A 23595-nucleotide genomic window follows, 5' to 3' on the forward strand; every position below is an offset into this window, starting at 1 on the left:
TAGATTTAACAAGTGACATCAATAACGGATCAATGCTTTCACCTGGATTCACCTGGTTAGTCTATGTGTGTACCCCTATTGCAATTTGTCATCACCAGCATCCGTAAGTAGGATAACTGTCTAGCGGGCACTTTTTATTCAGGATCTAATGTGAAAAATACTTAGATTTATGCTATTGTTGAAATGCATATCTCGCCATGTCTGACAGAACACGATAAGCCTACACCTGAATAAACATGATCATTGTTTGTGTCCTAACACACACTAGTGTACATCCTCTTCATTCCAGCATGCCTCTTCACTGGAACTCATGGGGAACAAAGCAATCCACTCTCGCCCAGTTCCATTTCTGTCCCCTCTCCTAAAACCTAGCACTCTGAACATTCTTTATAGAAGAAAGCGACATGGCAGAATCTCCACAATGTGGTGAAAGGCTGTGTTTGCTTGCACACCTACAAAATAATTTCAGATCATTTCTGAAGGGTGAATGAGAAGGCGTTAGGAAAGATGCTATTGGCTGAAATGGAATCAGACCTAGAGAACACACGTAATTCCTAATCCCAGCCCATGTGATGAACCAACCGTCTGTTGCTGTGTTTTGGGTGCGAGTAACCGAATGGGCTGGATGAACCGAGAAGTGGGCGGAAACAGTCGTGAGATTAAAAAGCCTTGTCGGGATGCATTTCGTTCCACCTTCCACACACTCACGATCTGGTTTCCCCTCGACAATCTCTGCGGCTTTGATGAAAGCAGTGGGTCAAACAACGGCTTTAACACTGGAGCTGTGAAAAACGAAAACGGGGTAAATTAAAACTAGTTTGTCGATAGTTACTTTGGCTTGACGTCCTTTTTACTCGGAGTTTATCGAATTTAATGCTTCTGTCGATGGCTCGACAGCATTAACTAGCTATCTGGCTAGCCAAATCGTTGAATTGGCATTCATTGTTTTAAAATGCCATTTCCATATTGCTTTACGCTTAGATTGTTTAGTCGGTTGACTCAGTTGGTAATTAATTTGAGGATATTGGTGCGATTGATTAACTAACTAGCTAGATTAGTTAACTGCAAATTCATGCTGCTATGCAGTGTTCTCACGCAAAGTGTTTGCTTCTAGTAGCGCAGTGTGGGTTCAGTAAACGTGGTTGGACAACGGGCCATGTTGCGTTATGTGAATTGGGTGAACTATTTTGAAATGTAATATTACAGCTACTCCTTAAAGTTACATTCTTCCAATGTTTAATGTCTAGCTTGATATAGGCCTAACTAGGCTATTGTTGTCAAATATTCCCGATTGTTGTCTAATGTTTATACAATGCATTTCTTTTTCACCACAGTGCTCCCGTCGGGTTGAAAGCGCCGCATCATCTTGACCAGACAGCACAGCGATAATTTGCTTCATTCTCTAAAATAAACATTTTGTTTTGGGAGAGTGTAATTTGATACTACATAAACGCTGCAGCCGCCATCAGTCCCTCATAATCAAATTTAATCAAAGCAAAATGGTGCAAAATATGATCAGCGAAGTCACTGGATTCCATAGCTCTTTCAAGGTGAATGAGTGTTTCTATTAGATTGCATTGGTTACAAGATGACGAAGTGAGACCAGGCTCCATCTTGCTATATTTAACTACATCTGTCTTCACACTTGGGTGACAAACGTGTGGCCTTGCTACCAATGTTTACAGTTCACACATGCAGATATGGATAATGACAGACTAATTGAGTTTCCCAGGGAAAATGTTAAATTGGCCTACTTGGACAATGTTTTTAAATGGCACAACATCACATATTGGTTCAGATGTTATTGTATATGTGAAGCCTGTGTACAAGTGGGCAGTGTACAGAATTGTTCACTGGATACAGTATCAGCTGTGAAATTCTTGAAACTTGACTCAATATTGAAATGGATGAGGCCATGGCCACTGTAGCTAATGGTTTGATAATTTTATCATAAATTGTGTGGGTAATTTTGAACAATGCTTAACTTTTAGTTTAAATTCACCCATTTGTTCTGTTCATCTAGGGCCAAAATCCCTTTGAGACTGATGAATTCACAAAAAATGGATCCCTCCTTGATTCCGACTTCAATTTTGAGTCGTCTAATAGACATGGTAAGTGTATTCATTTGTTTGTACTGAACCCTTGACTAGAAGTTCTCATCTTACTCCAATAGGTCAATATCGGCATCCTGGGACACAAACTCTGTAGTAGCATTTCCTATGTTAAGTAGCACCCTGTAATTCTAAATTATTCTTACAGATTTTTATGATTGTGTAGATATTCTCTCCAGCCAGCCTATTGACATCCCTGATGCCAAGAAGAGAAATAAGAAGAAAAAGCGTTGCAGGGCAACTGACAGCTTCTCTGGCCGATTTGAGGGTGAGTAATTTTCTTCTCATGTAAAGGACAGATTCTGTAGATTATAGTACAAAATCAAGCAATTTTTTTCTACAGTTTACATTTTTTGTACATTTGTCCTACCAGATGTCTACAGGCTGCAGGCAGAGGTTCTTGGAGAGGGGGCATATGCAAGAGTGCAGAGCTGCATCAACCTCATCACCAATAAAGAATATGCTGTGAAGGTAAGATGTTTCTCATGCTGCACGAGTTCTTTGAAAAGGAACCCCAATATCATTGAGTGCCTGAATGTTTGAGTGGTTTGTATAGAATTTGGGAACGTGACCATTTTTCTAGGAAAGGTTATTGAAGGCTCTCCCAGGATATTGCCAACTTCAGAGGATAGTGTCTGAAGTGTGCGTCACTCCTGACATGGGTATGTGACTGCTATCATTTCACATCGCACTTCTTTGCTGTCTGGGCCTTGGGTTGCGATCGATATGGGAATGTTACATTGCAAAAGACTGCACATGGTTATCTGATCATTAGCCACAAGCTGTGAATTGTGCACGTGAAGGAATTGCTCTGGAAATGTAGCCCCTTAATTCATTTCATGTTTTTTTTTTTTAATGGAAGACCCTATAGATGCACTATATCAATGAGTCTCTTTGACACAGTCTTCTCTGGCATCTACATTTGTGGACTGTAACCTTGTTTGGGACATTCCAAGACAGAATTGATCATTTTTGTTATTTTTAACTGATGTCTGAGGCTCTGCCAGTGTTGTGCTGCTGTTGTAGTTTTTATGGGCACTGGGTACCTAGCTACTGCTAGCACAGAAACTTTACTGTGTTTTTCTGGCTCTGCCAGCCAATAAGACACCACCCCTCTTTGCTCTCATTCGTCAGCCAGGCTCCTAGTGGCAGGAGGTGTGCTGGCAGCTGTACCAAAACATAAACCTGGGTAAGGGTTGTGACCTGGTGTGTTCACTTTTTTTTTTTTGTTCCTCTAGCGCCACAGTTTTATTTCTTCTACAAAATGGGGCGTGGATTGAAAAACAGTCGTTGGATTCCTGTGGCTTCTTGCCTCTTTCTCTCTCCTTTTGCCATGAGATGTTGTGCAATTTGGTCTGGTTTTCATTTTTGCAGAAGTGTTGTAAGATTTAGTTAGTTCCATATTTTGTATGGATTCTTTGACTGCTGTAAGACTACTTTTGCATCCAGTATATTAATGGTATTTGTTCCCGTTAAATCTTTCTAGTAATAGAGTTGTTTACTGAAAAGAGGGGTCCTATGGGGGGGGGGGGGGTGGGGGTTGTGGGAGAACCAGTGTCTGAAGGTCAGTTGAGGCTCTGAAGGGGCTCAGACCGCCCACACCAGATGTCCTCGTCAACTACCCCTCCCCCTCCCGATGTCTGGAAGGGGGGCGGGGACTCTAGTGTTGCAATCCGAACAAAAGCCAGAGCTGCAGGAAAACAAACTGAAGGGGCCGGTCTCCTATCTGCTTACCTTCTTCCCTGCCTGGCTAGCTTCATCCTGGGGCCCAGCACACTGAGTGCTCCTGGGCTGTCTAGGCATTCACATGTCTGGGTTTATTTACAGACCTGCAGTATGATTCAATAGGGCCATCCTGAAGCCAGGCTGCAGGGATTTATAGCCCCTGGAGGTGCTGGGTGACTGTCTCTGAGAGGACAGTAAAATCCCCACAGCCCTCCATGGGGACAAAAGGGGCTCACCCCCATGTGTTGGCTATCCATTTAGCCATCTATCAATTCTCCCATTTATTAGTTAATCAATACTAGTGTCTGCTACTTGGAGGCTACTCATTGGAGGTTGTGTTCAGGAGAAAGTAACAGGTTTTTGTGCTGACTGTTTAGAATATTGCTTAAGCTTTGGACAACGCAGGCCTCTAATCCTATAAACATTGTGCTCTGACCCGGTGGGTTTCAATGGCATCCCTAATCCAGCTAGCAGGAAGAGCGTCACGTACACCCTCAGACAATGAGAAGAGGGGGCAGCTGGAAAAATGGAGGCGTTTGCTTTTAGTGTCAGCAGTCTCTTTTGGCTTTGCAACAAGCTAGGCTGCCAAGCAGCGGCCCACAACAGTACTACAGCTAAATTTAGTCTCCACTCTGTTGTTGATGCAACTGGGAACTGGTTGCCTGTGGGGGCTGGAATGAAACCTTTTGATTTCATGGAGCAAGCCTTGAAGATTGGAATATAGGTTACACACGTATACTATATTTAGAGGTGTGATGCTTAACCTATTGGCTGTCTGGGTGGGTAGGCACTAGGCAAACCTCAGAAGTATGTTAACCCTTCATCCTAACTGTGCCTAAAGTGGTAAAGGTTGGAAGGTGGGGCTAAGGGCACATGGTTATTTCCATTCCGTGCACAGTATAGTATGATGCATACATGGTGTTTGGAACCCCATCCCCTAACCCAGACTCCTCCATTCCAGATCATTGAGAAGAGACCAGGTCACAGCCGCAGTCGCGTTTTCAGGGAGGTGGAGATGCTGTACCAGTGCCAGGGTCACAGGTAAGATTACTGCCTATATGTCCAACCACATGGCTGACTTGTGACACTTTTTAGTAGAAAGCAGTGCACCTTACTTCACCAGATGCTCTTGGCACTTAATGAGTAATGCTCTGAGATGTTTTTCCAGTTATTCAATACATATTTCCAGACTGACAGCTGTTTTAGTAATGGTTGTAATCGTATGACCACATAATGACCGTGTCCTGTTTCCTTCACTGCAGAAACATCCTGGAGCTGGTGGAATTCTTTGAGGAGGAAGACAAGTTTTACTTGGTGTTTGAAATGCTAAGAGGAGGTGAGTGCTTCTAACCATGCTTAAATGCTCTGAACACTCACACCCAGTCTCGGGGGGGGGGGGGGGGGGCTCGCGCGCTAATGGAAAGCTATAGTAAAATGCACCATTTCCTCTTGCATGCGTCTCATATTGAATTGGTCGGTGTAGCTTAATACAGGCACTTTTTATACAAGCCAATGTAATTGGGTTGAGCAGAGTAATAAGAGTCTTGTTGACCCGCAGGTTCGGTCCTGGCTCACATCCACAGGAGACAACACTTTAGCGAGCAGGAAGCCTGCGTTGTGGTGCAGGACATCGCCAGCGCTCTGGATTTCCTGCATAACAAAGGTAAGCCTCCTCCAGCAGGGTCGAGCCATAGCCCAGGGCACGCCTTCCAGGCCAAGGGGGAGGATGGGGTTTTAACGTGGATACTGGGAATGGCATGGCATGGCAATGGGCGCTGGCATCTGGAGATGGGCTGGCGCGTCTCACAAGGGCATTGCAACTATCTGATCTGGTTTCAGCAGATTGTTGGAAGGCTCGGCCAACTGTACGCCTGGGTATAATAAATGGGCTTATGGTCTCGCGTGTTGCCTCCACACCTGGGCTGTTGGGTCAAAGGTTAGCCATAGACGCCCTGTGATCCCTAGCAGTAGCCCATGCTGGTCAGTTGCCACATGCCAAAATCCCCCCACCCCTACTGTTTAATTCACCATGCCTCAGAATGACGCCTCTTTTCCTTTTTTTAAAGGAATGGCACATAGAGATCTGAAGCCAGAAAACATCTTGTGTGAGCATGTGGACAAGGTAAGTTTCCATTGACGGGTGTCTGATATCTTTAGTCACTGGCCCAAGGGCACTCTAATCTGAAGTTAAGTATGATTGCCAATAAATCGCCTTCCCCTAAAGTGCTATCATACCCAATGAAAGGCATAAACGACAACCTACACCCTGAACTTTGGTCACAAATCTATTGAGCGGCATCAGAAGAAAGGATGTTTTTGTAACCTCTAAAACGTGCCTTTCTCCCTTCCTCTGTAGATCTCTCCTGTGAAGATCTGTGACTTTGACCTGGGCAGTGGGATCAAGCTGAACAGCGACAGCTCACCCATCTCCACCCCAGAACTCCTCACTCCGGTCAGTCCGTATACTACACTGTTGCGCCAGTCCAGTTCACCTTGACTCATTTTGACTGCATGAATAAATAATCTTGTGGAAATGCTATGGGAGAAATTCTATGGAAGGCAGTAGGGATCTGCATCGTTCCTTTTGAAGACTATTTGATACGTATCTAAATAAATGGGTTAAAACGATACATTTTAGTTTGAAACGATTCGGTGCGTTTCAGTTTGATTAGAGAATGAATGGATGCGATTTGTAACATTTGTTGCATAAACGCATTCATTTTCTATTCTAAGTTCAAATCTGTTGATGGAGCTCATTAGCTGGATCTGTCTGAGCTGACTTCAGTGTGGGTGTAAATTATGTATGTCTATGGCGTATACTCTGTAGGCACCTGATCTGAGCCATAAGGGAGACTGGGCATCTACCACCCCACTACCACTATAAATTAGGGGGGGCAGTGTAGCCTATGTTTTGTCCCCCTACTTTGGTTCTGAAATTACAATCACACACTAACTTGTCATTTTTGCAGATTAAGTGTTTGAGCTAGTAATGTATCAATATTTACAAATTAGCTATGACATAGCATAAATAGATATAGCGCACAACTTTGGATTTCACCGCATCTCAAAATCGAATGGTTTTGACCGTTTGGAAGTTTTTGTTGGGTTTCTTTTCTCCGCCCGCTTTGGCCATGTAGTGCACCTCGCAAAAGTGATTCCTTGTTATGAAATTATCAACATTACATGTGTATATCTAAAAATGACCATATACACTGATTGCTTAAAGCAAAACTATTGCTGATGGGGAACCTGAACAATCGAAATAACATCTATTGTAAGTCCGAAGGTATAGCCATGATCATTTGACTGAATCGGCGATTCGTAGCGTTTGAATATTTTTTTTGCTGACTGATTCATGTTACATTTGGATCGGTTTGGGGTCTGCGGACCGATGCAGTCATATCTTAAACATTTGAATCGGGGACTGATGCGTATTGGTGAATTGTTACGTCCCTAGAAGGCAGATGTGCTGTGATTATAGGACGTGGCACAAAGCCCCAGTGAGGTTAATCGGTCACATGCCCTGCCGCTGGCTGTTTACACGGGGCAGGTGGATAATATGCAGGGTGGTTTTACAATGCCACTCCCCAGTTAAATGGGCTGGCCTGTATGGTATTGGACAAGATCAGGTGGTGTCATCTGGGGATTGACTCTCAAGCAGTGTGTGTGTACCCCGCCCTTGGCGCGCTCTCCTATCTGGCAGCTCCTAGGCTTAGATATCTGGATTGCTCCTGTCAACTCCACTCAAATTCCCAGAAGTCTAATGTCCACATCCTGCTACTTATCAGTGGAAATAGTGAGGCACATGGGGTTAAACCATCATAACCCCAAGTTTCGTCAAACACAACTCTTTGAACCCTGAATGGCACAGTTATTGGAATGGTTCAAATGTAAAGGAAACCCATCCCATTCTTTGCGCCTCATCCCATAGCTGTCAGAGGAAGGGAGATGGGTGTGAGCAGGTGAAGCTGATCGCCCGTCCAGGCTAGCTAGAGGGGGAATGTGGAGAAATGTAGGGGGTGGTGGATTTTGCATTGTAACCTGACCTAGCTTTAGCAGCCTGTTGGCGGGCCAGCTCTGCCCTGGCCTGTTGGTTGATTAGTTGTGGGACCAGGGCTCTCACGTGTTTAGTCTGGTGGGATGGGGGGGTCACACTCGCACATTTGGCCGACTGGGTGGCGTGAGTGTTCTCCCCCTCTATGATCATGGGTCTCTGCTCTCTCCCTCACCTTGCCTGCATCCCCCTCTGGTTTCAACAATGGCCTGGTCTTTATCTGAGAGTGCCCTGGGTCGGGTCAGACTTGTTTTGAATAAAGGTATTTTGTCATTCCTGTGGAAAGAACTAGATGTAATATCCTTGAGTAGGATTAAGGCTACAGGGAACAGATTGCACAGACAGCGAGGCCAAGCCATGGTATGTGGAAGTGGTTGAATGAGAACCTTATTTTCCTTGGAACGGTAATTGGAACGAAACAATGTTTTCCTTCACTGATCCTCTGCTACAATCCTCTTGTATCACTTGTGCTGTAACATGCAGAAACAGAAATAGCATTGCCACCCACCCTCCAGTCTCTTCCCGCACTGTAATCACCACCCACTTTCTCTCACCACATTTGTGCAAGCCTGCATTTCTCTTTGTATTCATGAAACAAAAGCCCCATGTCTGAAGCTTGTTCTATAGAAATTGAGTCTTGCCCTTGTACCTAGCAACTGTGCTTTGATTGGCTGAGCCAGTGGGAGGGGGAGTGGGGGGAGTGGCGTGTGTACCCAGCGCTCTCCCTTGTTTTTCTTTGGCCTCATCACAGGGACAATATTTTCTGATTTATTTCTCTCCCTCCCCCTCTTTAAATTGTTTTTCCCCCTTCTTTACCCACATGCCTGCACTTAGGCCATGTTATTCCCCAATGTATTTACAGATTTTCATGTGCTTGAGTAAATAGAATTTGATAAAAGCAAGCGTGGGCAATTTGTTTAACTGTACTTGTAGAGGTTGAAAGTCTTCAGGTGGAGAGGGGTGTGAATTTCAGGGACTAGCTGGTCTCTTTTCTGAGAATCATGTTCAAGTGGTTTCCTGAGAACTGAGTGGTGAAAGCAGATCTGCATGGGGCTGTGTGCAGCAGTACGAGACCACACACAGGCCTGTGCTGCGCCTTAAGGGGAATTCACAGAGTTGTCAGAGGTTTGTCAGGCACTTTTGTGCAACTGAGGCGCTGATGAAAGACCAACTCCTCTTTCTGTAAGCTGTCCTCAAACAACAGCTGTGTTGTCATATGATGACTGTATGGGCTGACTGGTCACATGGTTAGGAAAGTCCCAGGTTGACTTCACCAACAAATCCTCATACGTCCGCTGATTAACCACTATCTGTGTCACAGCAGGATGGATTGAGGCTGAGACTGATGCAAGTCTTCAGTACTATTGCCTTATGCAAGTCCAGTAGTATTGACTGATGCAAGTCTACAGTAGTATTGCACCAGCAGGGTTATGTTTATCTACTCTAGAAAGTCAAATCTGCTGTACAAGTATCAGTAGAACTGAGCTCTCTCATCCTACCCCCTTTAGCAACCCCACACCCTTATCAGTGCCTTGAGCAGTCAGTCTAGCCAGCCTATCTCTGGCTGCTGGGTTTAGCCATGTTTTTGAAGGGAGCTCTGAAACATGAGTACTCTTTTGATGATCATAATCCCATTACTCCTCTGAAGCACCTTGGTGTACAGAAATATATTTTGTTCCATGATGCTGTTTTAGCTGGCAGTGTTGCAGTTTCTCTTGGGTGTTGCATGAGAGAGGGTTGGAGTTGACCTGAATCTGGGAGTGTTGTTGAGGAAGGCAACCAGCTGTGTTGGGGCGCGCTGGCCAACAGACTAGGCTTTGTCTGCTCTGAGTCCTGCACTGCGAAATTGCATTGCATAAGGGTGCAGTGGGACGGAGCTGGGGTGACAGCTGGACCAGGGCTCACAATAGAGGCTAACTGTGTGCAAACAGACTGCTCTCCAGCCTCTCCTTGGATAGAGGAATGGGATTTGCAGCAGACTCTCTCATTGTTTGGGTTTTATGGACATTTGGTTTACCAGAGGTTATCTAGAGCACCTTTCATGATAAAGCTAGCTAGCCAATCAGGATTGTTTAAAGGGTGTCCTTGATACCTCTGCTGACCTGGGTTTAGTTTCTATGGTCTGGTCAATCTAACCCCACAGATTCCTCAATCATGTTTGTTGATTATTGTAATCTTTACGCCATTTTCACGATATCCAATTGGTAGTTTTGACCTCGTCTCATCGCTGCAACTCTCAACGTGCTCAGGAGAGGCGAAGGTCGAGACATGCGTCCTCCGAAACATGACCCGCCAAGCTGTGCTAGTATTGAAACACCATTGGGTGTTTTTGTTTGCCGGAGTTATGCAACTGTGCTGGGCTTTCTTAGACTGACCCACCGACAATCCTCTTTTCTTAGCTCAGTGCTTGGCCTAGTGTCACATCCGACACAGTCACGCTGAGCCTGTAGCTGATCCACAGTGGGTTTTGAGCAGAGTGCTAAGAGCAGGCTGTGTGAGTCACACAGGCCCCACTCATCACTGCCCTCACCTCCCTGCCCACTGCACATTATGTTCTCCATGCCTTGTTATGTTTTCTACAGAGATGTTTTGGAAAGCAGAGGCACTTAAAGGAATCCATCAGTGTGGATAATCCCCCCTCCTCCTGAGCCCCTCTGCTGTACTAGTTTAGTTTAGCCCAGAGCTGCTGTCTACCATGTGACTCTCATACAACAGAGTCTCAGACAGGCTTATTATTCTGTGCAGGCACATGAGGCATCAGCTGAATGGAGAGTAATGCAGTTTTTCTTTTTTTTTTACCAAAAACTTGTTCACAGATATTGGACAGCATAGACTTGTTTTTCCTTTTCACTGTTGTACCCACATATTACATTCAGCTCTGTTTTTATATAGCTGCAGCAGTAGCCTCAGGTGGGAGTTGTTGACTGTTCCCAGCCCAGAGCTAACTAACCCTGCGATCTGTCTGTTTCCTGCAGTGTGGCTCGGCAGAGTACATGGCCCCTGAGGTGGTGGAGGCCTTCAGTGAGGAGGCCACCAACTATGACAAGCGCTGTGACCTGTGGAGCCTGGGGGTCATCCTTTATATCCTGCTGAGTGGCTACCCGCCCTTCGTGGGCCGCTGCGGCAGCGACTGTGGCTGGGATATGGGAGAACCATGCCACACATGCCAGGTAAGAAAGGAAACCAAGGCCACCTCCGGCTGCGTCAGATTCTCGCTCGAGCTTTCTCTCCCTTTTGTTTATCATGTGCGCTCCTGAAATGGTATCCTGTTTGTTTAGTAGGTAGTATAGTAGTCCTAGATGCACGTTTACATAGGGCACCTGTGGCTTGCACACAATTGTGAAATTCAAGCCATACGTTTCTTCAAGTTCCTTACTATGTGATGGTAAAGAAAGCGCTTATTTATTCTCCAGAACACGTTGTTCGAGAGTATCCAGGAAGGGAAGTATGAGTTTCCTGAGAAGGACTGGGCTCACATCTCCTCAAGTGCCAAAGACCTGATTTCCAAACTGCTTGTTCGTGACGCCAAGAACCGCCTGAGTGCTGGCCAGGTTCTGCAGCACCCTTGGGTGCAGGGGGTAAGTCTCGCGCTCTCTCTCTCTTGGGTAGAATGGGTGGGGGTTGTTTTTGTCTACCCACCTGTTAAAACAGGTCTCTCTGCTTTTTGTTTTTTTAGGGTTTCTCTGACACTCTGCCAACATCCATCCTACATCAAAGGTGAGTTCATCTTTCAGAGTTCCTGAGGGATATGGGGTATGTTATTTATTCTAGTGTATCCTGATCAGCTCATTATAGGAAAGTACAACTATTGAAAATGGAGTGTCACCACCTGCATTGTTAATGTTTTTGTTTGGTCTCCTCCTACCCTATCAGAAACAGTGCCAAGGACTTGACGTTCTTTGCTGGCAAGGCGGTGGCCATGAACCGGCAGCTGGCTGAGCAGGCAGTGATGGAGGAGAAGCAGCAGCTTGACGAGGCTCCCTTGGTCATCACAGCCAGCTCCACCTCCATGCGCCTCTACCCTCCATCCAACTCAAAGCTGGCCAAGCGCAGGCAGAGGGGCAGCCTCTTGAAGACTGAGCCCGTCTCTGCCGCCGAACTCTGCCAGCTCCTCACCCCCCTTGTCATCACGTCATCATGTGCCTAAACCACCATCTTTGACACCTCCCCCCAACACCGATTCTGATCTCTAGACGACCGCTCAGCCTGGCCTCTCTGCCACTACCTGGCCGCAGCTCCTCAGCCACACTGACTGACTGCAGGCATGACCCCCTCTTTAACAGGAGACTGCTGCCATGCCTGCTGTCTGTTTCCTAACTGCCTTCTGCCCCACAGCAGCACTTGTAAAGCACATCAGCCGGGCCTGCATACACACGCACATCCAGGCTGACGGGCTGCTGGGCCTGCTAGGGACTGGGAGGTCGATGGGATTGGAGGCCTCAAGCTAAGGCAGAAAATTTGAACCAAGCTCAGACACCAAAGTACTACCTGTTGTGCTGCTTTCACGTTATAACTAGATCAACTGTGACTTAAGTTTACCTAGAATGTTCTCTTTGCCTGTATGTCTGTGTATGCATGAATGCCTCATCAGCAGATACATACATGCTTATGCAATAGCCAAGATGACGTGTGGAGGGATTCAGTGTAGAGCAGGCTGGACGCGAATGATGTTAGTTCCTGGTGCAGTCCATTGTTTGGCTGGGACTTTCAAAGCTTTCTGATTATTTTGTTTATCTTAATGGATAAATTCCTCTTCAACTACACTGACTCTGTAGAAGGTTTAAGCCCACAGTACAAAACCTTGTGGCTGTGCACTTGAGCCTCTAGTACCAGAGAACGTGTATCTATAACCAGCCCTTATTACGCTGCAATGTCTACCAATGCAGTTTAATAGATTAAATGAATTATGCCAAACTAGCACTGGCCATGCATCATTCAACGTTCATTCCTCCTGAATTTCTACAATGCAATAGGGGTTGAATTAAATGTGTTTTTCCTGCCTCTGCAAGAGAGGCTTTATGCACCAACTCAAAGTTCTTGGCACATGTAACTAATTTGATACCAGAGGGGTATACTACAAATCAGGATCAATGAGTTAGCCAGCTAACTTTGAACAACCAGAAGTAACTTTATTTTCTTGTTCATTAAGAAAGCTAAACTTAATGTTTTTTGGTTGAGTTGCTAACCATGTTTCCATCCAACCGTTTTATGCGTTTATTTTTTATTTTTAAGTACGTCTCTTTTATTATTATTTTTAATTCACGGCAGGCCTGATGGAAACGGCAAATTTGTCAGTGAACTTAACAAATGTTAAAACAAAATATGATAGACTAGGGGGGATATTTGTCGGTACAATTTAATTATGTGAGGAAATGGTGACGCAAATGCCTTTATGCGCAAATATTGATATAACTTGGTCACGCGATATGTTGTGTGGTCCTCCCACTACGACTCATCAAAGAATGCAGTTTATTAGGCTACATATGAAATAAGTGAATCATAACTTCACAAGGTGGCGAAAGTGCACGCAGTGATTTGATTGCTCCTTTCCAATAAATATCAAGGGTCTTATTCTGGAAACATGATTGACGCTTGGCTGCTTTTTGACAAATCTTTCTCTTTTGTCCATAATAATCTCATGTAGGCTATCCTACCGGCACTCTATCTGCGAGCTGTTGGCTAGAACACATGTGCCAAGACCAGTGGGCACATTTAGCAATATAACAAAAAATGTTGACGTAACTTGTATTCTTTATTCGGTACATGGGAATTTATCCGCAAAAGTAATTTATGAGCACTACGTCATCACGTACAGCATTTTATCCGCAACAGGTCAATTTGATAAAAACCTATCTCTGGTGAGAAAATATGCATATTTGTTTTTATGCAATGTTTTTGAATATTTACATATCTATCGCCAATTGGATGGAAACCTAGCTAAAGAGACTTCCCATTTCAAGCTCAACTTAAAAAAAATATATTTTTTTTTAATCTGAACATTTTGGCACGTTAGCTGGCAAACTCATTGATCCTGCTTTGTAGTATACGCCTCTGACATTTTGAATGGGGTTTGCCTGATGCTACCCTCTCATTAAAAATGGCAAATATGGTTCCCCATGCCAAATTGTGTACTAAGTTTTGTCGTCATCAGACCATTCGATGTTCACAGCTAATACGTCTTAAGTAATTTGACTGCCGGTTAGTGTGAAGTAATTGTATGCCATGGCTGTCATAATAACCTGTCAAGCATAGCAGGGTTAAAAAAGCACATTTTGGCCGCTGTGACTTAGAGCTATTGTATTTCTGAGATCCGGTTTCAATCAGGCTTTTCCGTTAAGAGGGTAACCTGATGTTGTCCTCTAATGTGACGCACACCCTCAGAATGATTCTAAACTGCATCATAACGTTGCAAATTTGCATAGAACATGGTGAAGGAGACTATGAAAACCATATTTAAAAACAATAAACACAATGGAAAAGCATTCAAAATATATATATATATATATATATATATATATATATATATATATATTCTGAGGACATGTAGCTGTATTAATGAGTTCTTTAAAAAGTTTACTTTATTTTATGTTTGATAACGACATCAATGTTTAACTGTGCCACTGATATTTTTATGGCTGTTTTTAAGCGGGTTTTTATTTTTATTTTTTATATCGACCTGCATGTGGTGTTCAGGTGGAACACCAGATGTTTTTCTTAAGATTATTTTTTAAGCGTTTGTTCTTGAGTTCTAGTTGAATGAACAAGAGGATGTGAGATGGGGAAAGTGTTTTATTTGTATCTGGAGCGAAATGAATGCCCAGTGAAGGCGTTTTCTTTTACTGTTTTTGTATGTGAAAGTGTTTAACTATCTGTTTGGAAACAAGTTTGGCTCTTTCTGAAATTGAACAATTATTTTACGGTGATGGTCTCAAGACATTGTAGCCATTTGCCAAAGAGGGTAAAAGTCATGACAAGTGTTTTGACTTGAGGTTTTTTACACGAGTGCGCATTCAAGGCGTAAGAAACTACTAAACTCATGAATGTCCATGTGGTGTTGCCAGCACTGCAGTGTGGTACTCTGGAAAAAATGGCTCCCTTGGCGTCATATGGCCCATTATGCTGATAATAGGACACTGATTGTAATCTTTTAAAGAAACCTTCTACCGATGCATCTTTGTGGGGTTTTATGTCTTATAGTAAGACTTACTTGAATTTGTGTATGCAGCTCTTTCTTCTTTGTTTGTGGAACTACCTTGCTATCAAGAATCTGAACAAAATCATTAAGCTAAGTCAGGCAAACTTTAGGGATTTGAAAATCCCTATTCAATTCAGTATTTCAACTTTTGTATCGGACATGTTTCTCCCTACATTTTGTTAGGGTTGGGATTCTCAGAAATGCACAAAGACTTGGGTAGTACGCTTAGATATAATTATGGTATGAGTTTCCTTGGTCATAACCATTTCTACTTTTACCCAATGCAGTAGTTTTGGACTGCCTTTTTTATTTGGAGAGTGGATACAAGCTATCCCTCCTTACATTGTGAGACCTTTTTGAAGTAAAATGGAGACCTTCAACTGGACAGTCATAATCCACTTCCCCACAATTTGAATGTAGCCCACCGGCAATGCATTTTAACATTTACATTTTAATTAAACATTTTTATAAATAGTTGAGTTTGAGGGAGGTAATGTAGATTTTTTTTCTACAATGTGGTTATGATCTCCTCAAGCCTTCAGGCTTTTCTTGAGTGTTGTTAATACTTTTTTTAACTGTTCTCTCCCAGCCCAAAATATTGATGGGGAAAATGTTGGAAATTACATCAGACAAACATTGATTTTAAATAAGCACTTTACTGTAACATGTGACTGATTTGCAGTTCACGCAAAGCAACATCTGACTGTTGCAGAATTTTGTATTGTTTTTCTAAAAAATATACAATAAAAATGCTTTGAAACACATTTTCTTTTCTTTCTGCTGTTCAGAAAATTCACACCCCTTGACTTTTTCAAAATGTTTGTTACAGCCTGAATTTTAAATTGGAGAGAAATTCACAGGCCTGCACACAGAATACCCCATAATGTCAGTGGAATTGTTTTTCCTGAATAATTTAAACTTAAAAGTTGAAATGTCTTGTAAGTATTCAACCCCTTTTTGTTATGGCAAGCTTAAATAAATTCAAGAGTGAAAATGTGCTTAACAAGTCACAAGTGCAATAATAGTGTTTAACATGATTTTTGAACGACTACCTTGTCTCTGTACCCCACATATACACTACATGACAAAAGTATGTGGACACCTGCTCGTCGAACATCTCATTCCAAAATCATGGGCATTAATAAGGAGTTGGTCCTGCCCCTTTACTGCTATAACAGCCTCTAGTCTTCTGGGAAGGCTTTCCACTAGATGTTGGAACATTGCTGCGGGGACTTGCTTCCATTCAGCCATAAGAGCTTTACTGAGGTCGAGCACTGATGTTGGGCGATTAGGCCTGGCTTGCAGTCAGTGTTTCAATGAATCCCAAAGGTGTTCGATGGGGTTGAGGTCAGGGCTCTGTGCAGGCCAGTCATGTTCTTCCACACCGATCTTGATAAACCATTTCTGTATGGACCTCGCTTTGTGCACAGGGGCATTGTCATGCTGAAACAGGAAAGGGTCTTCCCCAAATTGTTGCCACAATGTTGGAAGCACAGAATCGTCTAGAATGTCATTCTATGCTGTAGCGTTAAGATTTCCCTTCACTGGAACTAAGGGGCCTAGCCCCAAACCATGAAAACCAGCCCCAGACCATTATTCATCCTCCACCAAACTTTACAGTTGGCACTATTCATTCGGGCAGGTAGCGTTCTCCTGGCATCCGCCAAACCCAGATTTGTCCGTCGGACTGCCAGATGGTGAAGCTTGATTCATCACTCCAGAGAACGTGTTTCCACTGCTCCAGAGTCCAATGGCGGCGAGCTTTACACCACTCCAGCCGACGCTAGGCATTGCGCATGGTGATCTTAGGCTTGTGTGCGGCTGCTTGGCCATGGAAACCCATTTCGTGAACCTCTCTACGAACAGTTATTGTGCTGACGTTGCTACCAGAGGCAGTTTGGAACTGGGTAGTGAGTGTTGCAACCGAGGACAGACTATTTTTACGCACCACGCACTTCAGCACTCGGCGGTCCAGTTCTGTGAGCTTGTGTGGCCTACCACTTTGTGGTTGAGCTGTTGTTGCTCCTAGATGTGTCCACTTCACAATAGCAGCACTTACAGTTGACCGGGGCAGCTCTAGCAGGACAGAAATTTGACGAACTGACTTGTTGGAAAGGTAGCATCCTATGACAGTGCCACGTTGAAAGTCACTGAGCTCTTCAGTAAGGCCATTCTACTGCCAATGTTTGTCTATGGAGATTGCATGGCTGTGTGCTCAATTTTATACACCTGTCAGCAACGTGTGGCTGAAATAGCCGAATCCACTAATTTGAAGGGCTGTCCACATACTTTTATATATATAGTGTATAATTACAGTGGGGAAAACAAGTATTTAGTCAGCCACCAATTGTGCAAGTTCTCCCACTTAAAAAGATGAGAGAGGCCTGTAATTTTCATCATAGGTACACGTCAACTATGACAGACAAAATGAGAAGAAAATAAATCCAGAAAATCACATTGTAGGATTTTTAATGAATTTATTTACAAATTATGGTGGAAAATAAGTATTTGGTCAATAACAAAAGTTTCTCAATACTTTGTTATATACCCTTTGTTGGCAATGAGACAGGTCAAACGTTTTCTGTAAGTCTTCACAAGGTTTTCACACACTGTTGCTGGTATTTTGGCCCATTCCTCCATGCAGATCTCCTCTAGAGCAGTGATGTTTTGGGGCTGTCGCTGGGCAACACGGACTTTCAACTCCCTCCAAAGATTTTCTATGGGGTTGAGATCTGGAGACTGGCTAGGCCACTCCAGGACCTTGAAATGCTTCTTACGAAGCCACTCCTTCGTTGCCCGGGCGGTGTGTTTGGGATCATTGTCATGCTGAAAGACCCAGCCACGTTTCATCTTCAATGCCCTTGCTGGTGGAAGGAGGTTTTCACTCAAAATCTCACGATACATGGCCCCATTCATTCTTTCCTTTACACGGATCAGTCGTCCTGGTCCCTTTGCAGAAAAACAGCCCCAAAGCATGATGTTTCCACCCCCATGCTTCACAGTAGGTATGGTGTTCTTTGGATGCAACTCAGCATTCTTTGTCCTCCAAACACGACGAGTTGAGTTTTTACCAAAAAGTTCTATTTTGGTTTCATCTGACCATATGACATTATCCCAATCCTCTTCTGGATCATCCAAATGTACTCTAGCAAACTTCAGACGGGCCTGGACATGTACTGGCTTAAGCAGGGGGACACGTCTGGCACTGCAGGATTTGAGTCCCTGGCGGCGTAGTGTGTTACTGATGGTAGGCTTTGTTACTTTGGTCCCAGCTCTCTGCAGGTCATTCACTAGGTCCCCCCGTGTGGTTCTGGGATTTTTGCTCACCGTTTTTGTGATCATTTTGACCCCACGGGGTGAGATCTTGCGTGGAGCCCCAGATCGAGGGAGATTATCAGTGGTCTTGTATGTCTTCCATTTCCTAATAATTGCTCCCACAGTTGATTTCTTCAAACCAAGCTGCTTACCTATTGCAGATTCAGTCTTCCCAGCCTGGTGCAGGTCTACAATTTTGTTTCTGGTGTCCTTTGACAGCTCTTTGGTCTTGGCCATAGTGGAGTTTGGAGTGTGACTGTTTGAGGTTGTGGACAGGTGTCTTTTATACTGATAACAAGTTCAAACAGGTGCCATTAATACAGGTAACGAGTGGAGGACAGAGGAGCCTCTTAAAGAAGAAGTTACAGGTCTGTGAGAGCCAGAAATCTTGCTTGTTTGTAGGTGACCAAATACTTATTTTCCACCATAATTTGCAAATAAATGCATTAAAAATCCTACAATGTGATTTTCTGGATTTTCTTTTCTCAATTTGTCTGTCATAGTTGACGTGTACCTATGATGAAAATTACAGGCCTCTCTCATCTTTTTAAGTGGGAGAACTTGCACAATTGGTGGCTGACTAAATACTTTTTTTCCCCACTGTATCTGTACAGTCCCTCAGTTGAGCAGTGCATTTCAATCACAGATTCAACCACAAAGACCAGGGAGGTTTTCCAATGCCTCACAACGAAGGGCACCTATTGGTAAAAAAATAAAAAAGCAGACATTAAATATCCCTTTGAGAATGGTGAAGTTATTATACTGAACAAAAATATAAACACAACATCTAAAGTGTTGGTCCCATGTTTCATGAGCAAAAAAATAGCTTATTTCTCTCAAATTTTGTGTACAAATTTGTTTACATCCCTGTTAGTAAGCATTTCTCCTTTGCCAAGATAATCGATCCACCTGACAGGTGTGGCATATCAAGAAGCTGATTAAACAGCACAATCATTACACAGGTGCACCTTATGCTGGGGACAATAAAAGGCCACTCTAAAATGTGCAGTTTTGTTACACAACACAATGCCACAGATGTCTCAAGTATTGAAGGAACATTCAGTTGGCATGCTGATAGCAGGAATGTCCACCAGAGCTGTTGCCAGATAATTGAATGTTAATTTCTCTACCATAAGCCTCATCCAACGTTGTTTTAGAGATTTTGGCAGTATGTCCAAACGGACTCACAACCGCAGACCAGATTTCTGTCTGTAATAAAGAAAAACTCATTCTGATTGGCTGGGCCTGGCTCTCCCGTGGCTGTGCCCTTGCCCAGCCATATGAAATCCATAGATTAGGGCATAATGCATTTATTGCAATTGACTGATAACTCAGTCAAATCTTTGAAATTGTTGCATGTTGCGTTTATATTTTTGTTCAGTGTACTTACACTTTGGATGGTGTGTCAATACACCTAGTCACTACAAAGATACAGGCATCCTTCCTAACTCACTTGCCTGTCACGCGTGCTGTAGGTGGGTGGAGTGGTGGAATCAAACGCAGAACACCGAAGGATAGTCCAAACAACTTTAGTTAATCTCCAAACAGGAAAAATAACAACACTTGCCCGAAGGCAAAAATACGCACGAAGGCGAAATAGCAACAAGCGCACTAACAGGTGCGAAACGCTCCAACGCAGTGGAGGAAAGCTCAACCGAGCGAAAGGGCGAAAATAAGCCCAACACACGACAGACCAAAATCAATAACACACAACACCTGACAAACACAACGAGAACTAAATAGGACACTAATGACACTAAATGATAACAGGTGTGACAACAATCAGACAAAAGCAAACGAACATGAAACATACAACGGTGGCAGCTAGTATTCCGGAGACAACGAACGCCGAAGCCTGCCCGAACAAGGGAGAGAGGCAGCCTCGGCCGAAACCGTGACAGTACCCCCCCCTTGACGCGCGGCTCCAGACGTGCGCCGACTCCGGCCTCGGGGACGACCCGGAGGACGCGGAGCAGGGTGCGTCGGGTGCCCACGATGGAATTCCGTCAGGAGAGACGGGTCCAAAATGTCTCTCCTCGGCACCCAGCACCGCTCCTCCGGACCGTACCCCTCCCACTCCACTAGATACTGGAGACCCCCCATCCGACGTCTCGAATCCAAGATGGACCTCACGGAGTACGCCGGTGCCCCCTCGATATCCAATGGGGGCGGAGGAGTCTCCCTGATCTCACTTTCTTGGAGTGGGCCAGCTACCACCGGCCTGAGAAGGGACACATGGAACGAGGGGTTAATACTTTTATATTCAACAGGTAGTTGTAATTTATAACACACCTCGTTCAACCTTCCCAGGACTTTAAATGGCCCTACAAACCGCCGACCCAGTTTCCGACAGGGCAGGCGGAGGGGCAGGTTTCTGGTAGAGAGCCAGACTCGATCACCAGGTGCGTACACCGGTCCCTCACTGCGGTGGAGATCGGCGCTCGCCTTATGACGTCGGAGGGCCCGCTGCAGGTGGACGTGTGCAGCGTTCCAGGTCTCCTCCGAGCGCCGCGCCCACTCATCCACCGCAGGAGCCTCGATCTGGCTCTGCTGCCAAGGTGCCAGAACCGGCTGGTAACCTAACACACATTGGAAAGGGGTTAGGTTAGTGGAGGAATGGCGTAGGGAATTCTGGGCCATTTCGGCCCAGGGAACGTACCTTGCCCTCTCCTCCGGCCGGTCCTGGCAGTATGTTCTAAGAAACCTACCCACATCCTGGTTCACACGTTCCACCTGCCCATTACTCTCCGGGTGGTAACCCGAGGTGAGGCTCACCGAGACCCCCAACCGCTCCATAAAGGCCCTCCAGACTCTGGAGGTAAATTGGGGACCCCGATCAGACACAATATCCTCGGGTACCCCGTAGTGCCGGAACACATGGGTGAATAGGGCTTCGGCAGTTTGCAGGGCGGTAGGAAGGCCCGGCATGGGGAGCAAACGACAGGCCTTAGAAAACCGGTCCACAACGACCAGTATAGTGGTATTCCCCTGTGAAGGAGGAAGGTCAGTAAGGAAATCCACCGAGAGGTGGGACCATGGTCGTTGTGGAACGGGCAGGGGTAGTAACTTACCCCTAGGCAGATGTCTAGGCGCCTTACACTGGGCGCACACCGAGCAGGAGGAAACATAAACCCTCACATCCCTTGCCAACGTGGGCCACCAGTACTTGGCACTAAGACAGTGCACTGTCCGGCCGATACCCGGGTGTCCAGAGGAGGGTGACGTGTGAGCCCAATAGATCAATCGATCCCGAACCTCGAGCGGAACGTACTTCCGACCCTCCGGGCACTGTGGTGGACTAGGATCGGTGCGTAACGCCCGCTCGAGCTCAGCATCGACCTCCCACACTACCGGTGCCACCAGACACGACTCCGGCAGTATGGGAGTGGGCTCCACGGACCTCTCCTCCGTGTCATACCGCCGAGACAGCGCATCTGCCTTACCGTTCTGTGACCCAGGGATGTACGTGATCTTAAATGTAAACCGGGTCAAAAACATATTCCATCTAGCCTGCCGAGGGTTTAGCCTCCTCGCTGCCCGGATGTACTCCAGGTTACGGTGGTCCGTCAAAATGAGGAAAGGGTGTTGAGCCCCCTCAAGCCAGTGCCTCCACACCTTTAGGGCCTGTACCACGGCTAACAGCTCCCTGTCCCCTACGTCATAGTTTCGCTCCGCCGGACTGAGCTTCTTGGAATAGAAGGCACAGGGGCGGAGTTTAGGTGGCGCGCCTGACCGTTGTGAAAGCACGGCTCCAATACCGGCCTCAGACGCGTCCACCTCTACCTGAAATGGTAAAGAGGGATCCGGATGCGCCAGCACTGGAGCCGAGGTAAACAGGTCCTTCAGCCTCCCAAATGCCCTGTCCGCCTCGGCAGACCACTGCAGACGCACCGGACCCCCCTTCAAGAGAGACGTGATGGGAGCTGCCACCTGTCCAAAACCCCGGATAAACCTCCGGTAGTAATTCGCAAACCCCAAAAACTGCTGCACCTCCTTCACAGTGGTTGGTGTTTGCCAATTACGCACGGCTGACACCAGGTCTACCTCCATCCTCACCCCTGACGCAGACAACTGATACCCCAAAAAGGAGACCGACTCCTGGAAAAACAGACACTTCTCTGCCTTAACATACAGGTCGTGCTCCACCAGCCTCCGCAACACTCTGCGCACCAGGGCCACATGCTCGACACGGGTAGGCGAGTACACGAGAATGTCATCTATGTACACCACGACCCCCTGCCCCTGCATGTCCCTGAAGATCTCATCCACGAATGATTGGAAAACTGACGGAGCGTTCATCAACCCGTATGGCATGACAAGATACTCGTAATGGCCCGAGGTGGTACTAAAGGCTGTCTTCCATTCATCGCCCTCCCTGATGCGCACAAAGTTGTACGCGCTCCTGAGATCTAATTTAGTGAAGAAACGCGCCCCATGCAAGGACTCAGTCATGGTCGCAATCAGCGGGAGTGGATAACTGTACTTCACCGTGATCTGATTGAGACCACGGTAATCGATGCACGGGCGTAAACCCCCATCCTTCTTCTTCACAAAAAAGAAACTCGAGGACGCAGGGGAAGTGGAAGGCCGTATGTATCCTTGTCTCAGAGATTCGTCTATGTAAGTTTCCATAGCTTTCTTCTCCTCCTGAGACAGAGGATACACATGGCTCCGTGGGAGCGCAGCTCCTGCCTGGAGGTCTATCGCACAATCTCCCTGCCTATGGGGCGGCAACCGCGTCGCCCTCGACTTACTAAACGCGATGGCCAAATCCCCATACTCAGGGGGAACGTGCAATGCGGGCACCTGGTTTGGACTCTCCACCGAGGTAGCCCCTACGGAAACGCCCAAACATCGACCCACACACTGGGCAGACCACTCCATCAGAGCCCTCTCCTGCCACGAAATAAATGGGTTATGGGTACTCAACCAGGGCATGCCCAGCACCACCGGATACGCAGGAGAGTCAATCAGAAATAGCTGAATCATCTCCTGATGACCCCCCTGCGCACACATCCTAAGTGGCGCAGTGACCTCCCTGATCAAGCCCGCACCCAACGGACGGCTATCTAGGGCATGAACGGGGAAAGGGACATCAACAGGAAGAAGGGGAATCCCTAAGGCTAAACAAAACTTCTTATCAACAAAATTCCCAGCCGCGCCTGAATCTACCAGCGCCTTATGCTGGGAATGAG

At 45.7% G+C, this 23595-nt stretch overlaps 1 protein-coding gene across 2 annotated transcripts; it reads left to right on the forward strand.

The window, feature by feature from the left end:
- The first annotated feature begins 689 nt into the window (after nucleotides 1-689).
- LOC311131553 (MAP kinase-interacting serine/threonine-protein kinase 2-like) lies at nucleotides 690-15849 on the forward strand. Of its 2 annotated transcripts, none has more exons than XM_084164604.1 (14): nucleotides 690-802; nucleotides 1335-1550; nucleotides 2024-2111; nucleotides 2260-2379; nucleotides 2485-2582; nucleotides 4798-4877; nucleotides 5099-5172; nucleotides 5395-5499; nucleotides 5903-5958; nucleotides 6193-6288; nucleotides 10866-11060; nucleotides 11304-11468; nucleotides 11567-11607; nucleotides 11764-15849. In XM_084164604.1, the coding sequence occupies exons 2-14, from the start codon at nucleotides 1500-1502 to the stop codon at nucleotides 12035-12037; spliced, it is 1443 nt and encodes a 480-aa protein (XP_084020730.1). In that variant the 5' UTR covers nucleotides 690-802; nucleotides 1335-1499; the 3' UTR covers nucleotides 12038-15849. The 2 variants fall into 2 exon arrangements, with proteins under 2 accessions (XP_084020730.1, XP_084020731.1); XM_084164605.1 differs by having other exon boundaries at nucleotides 704-802; nucleotides 2278-2379.
- Nucleotides 15850-23595: the final 7746 nt, after the last annotated feature.

Source organism: Coregonus lavaretus, assembly GCF_964263955.1.
Source record: "Coregonus lavaretus genome assembly, chromosome: 6".
NCBI lineage: Eukaryota > Metazoa > Chordata > Actinopteri > Salmoniformes > Salmonidae > Coregonus > Coregonus lavaretus.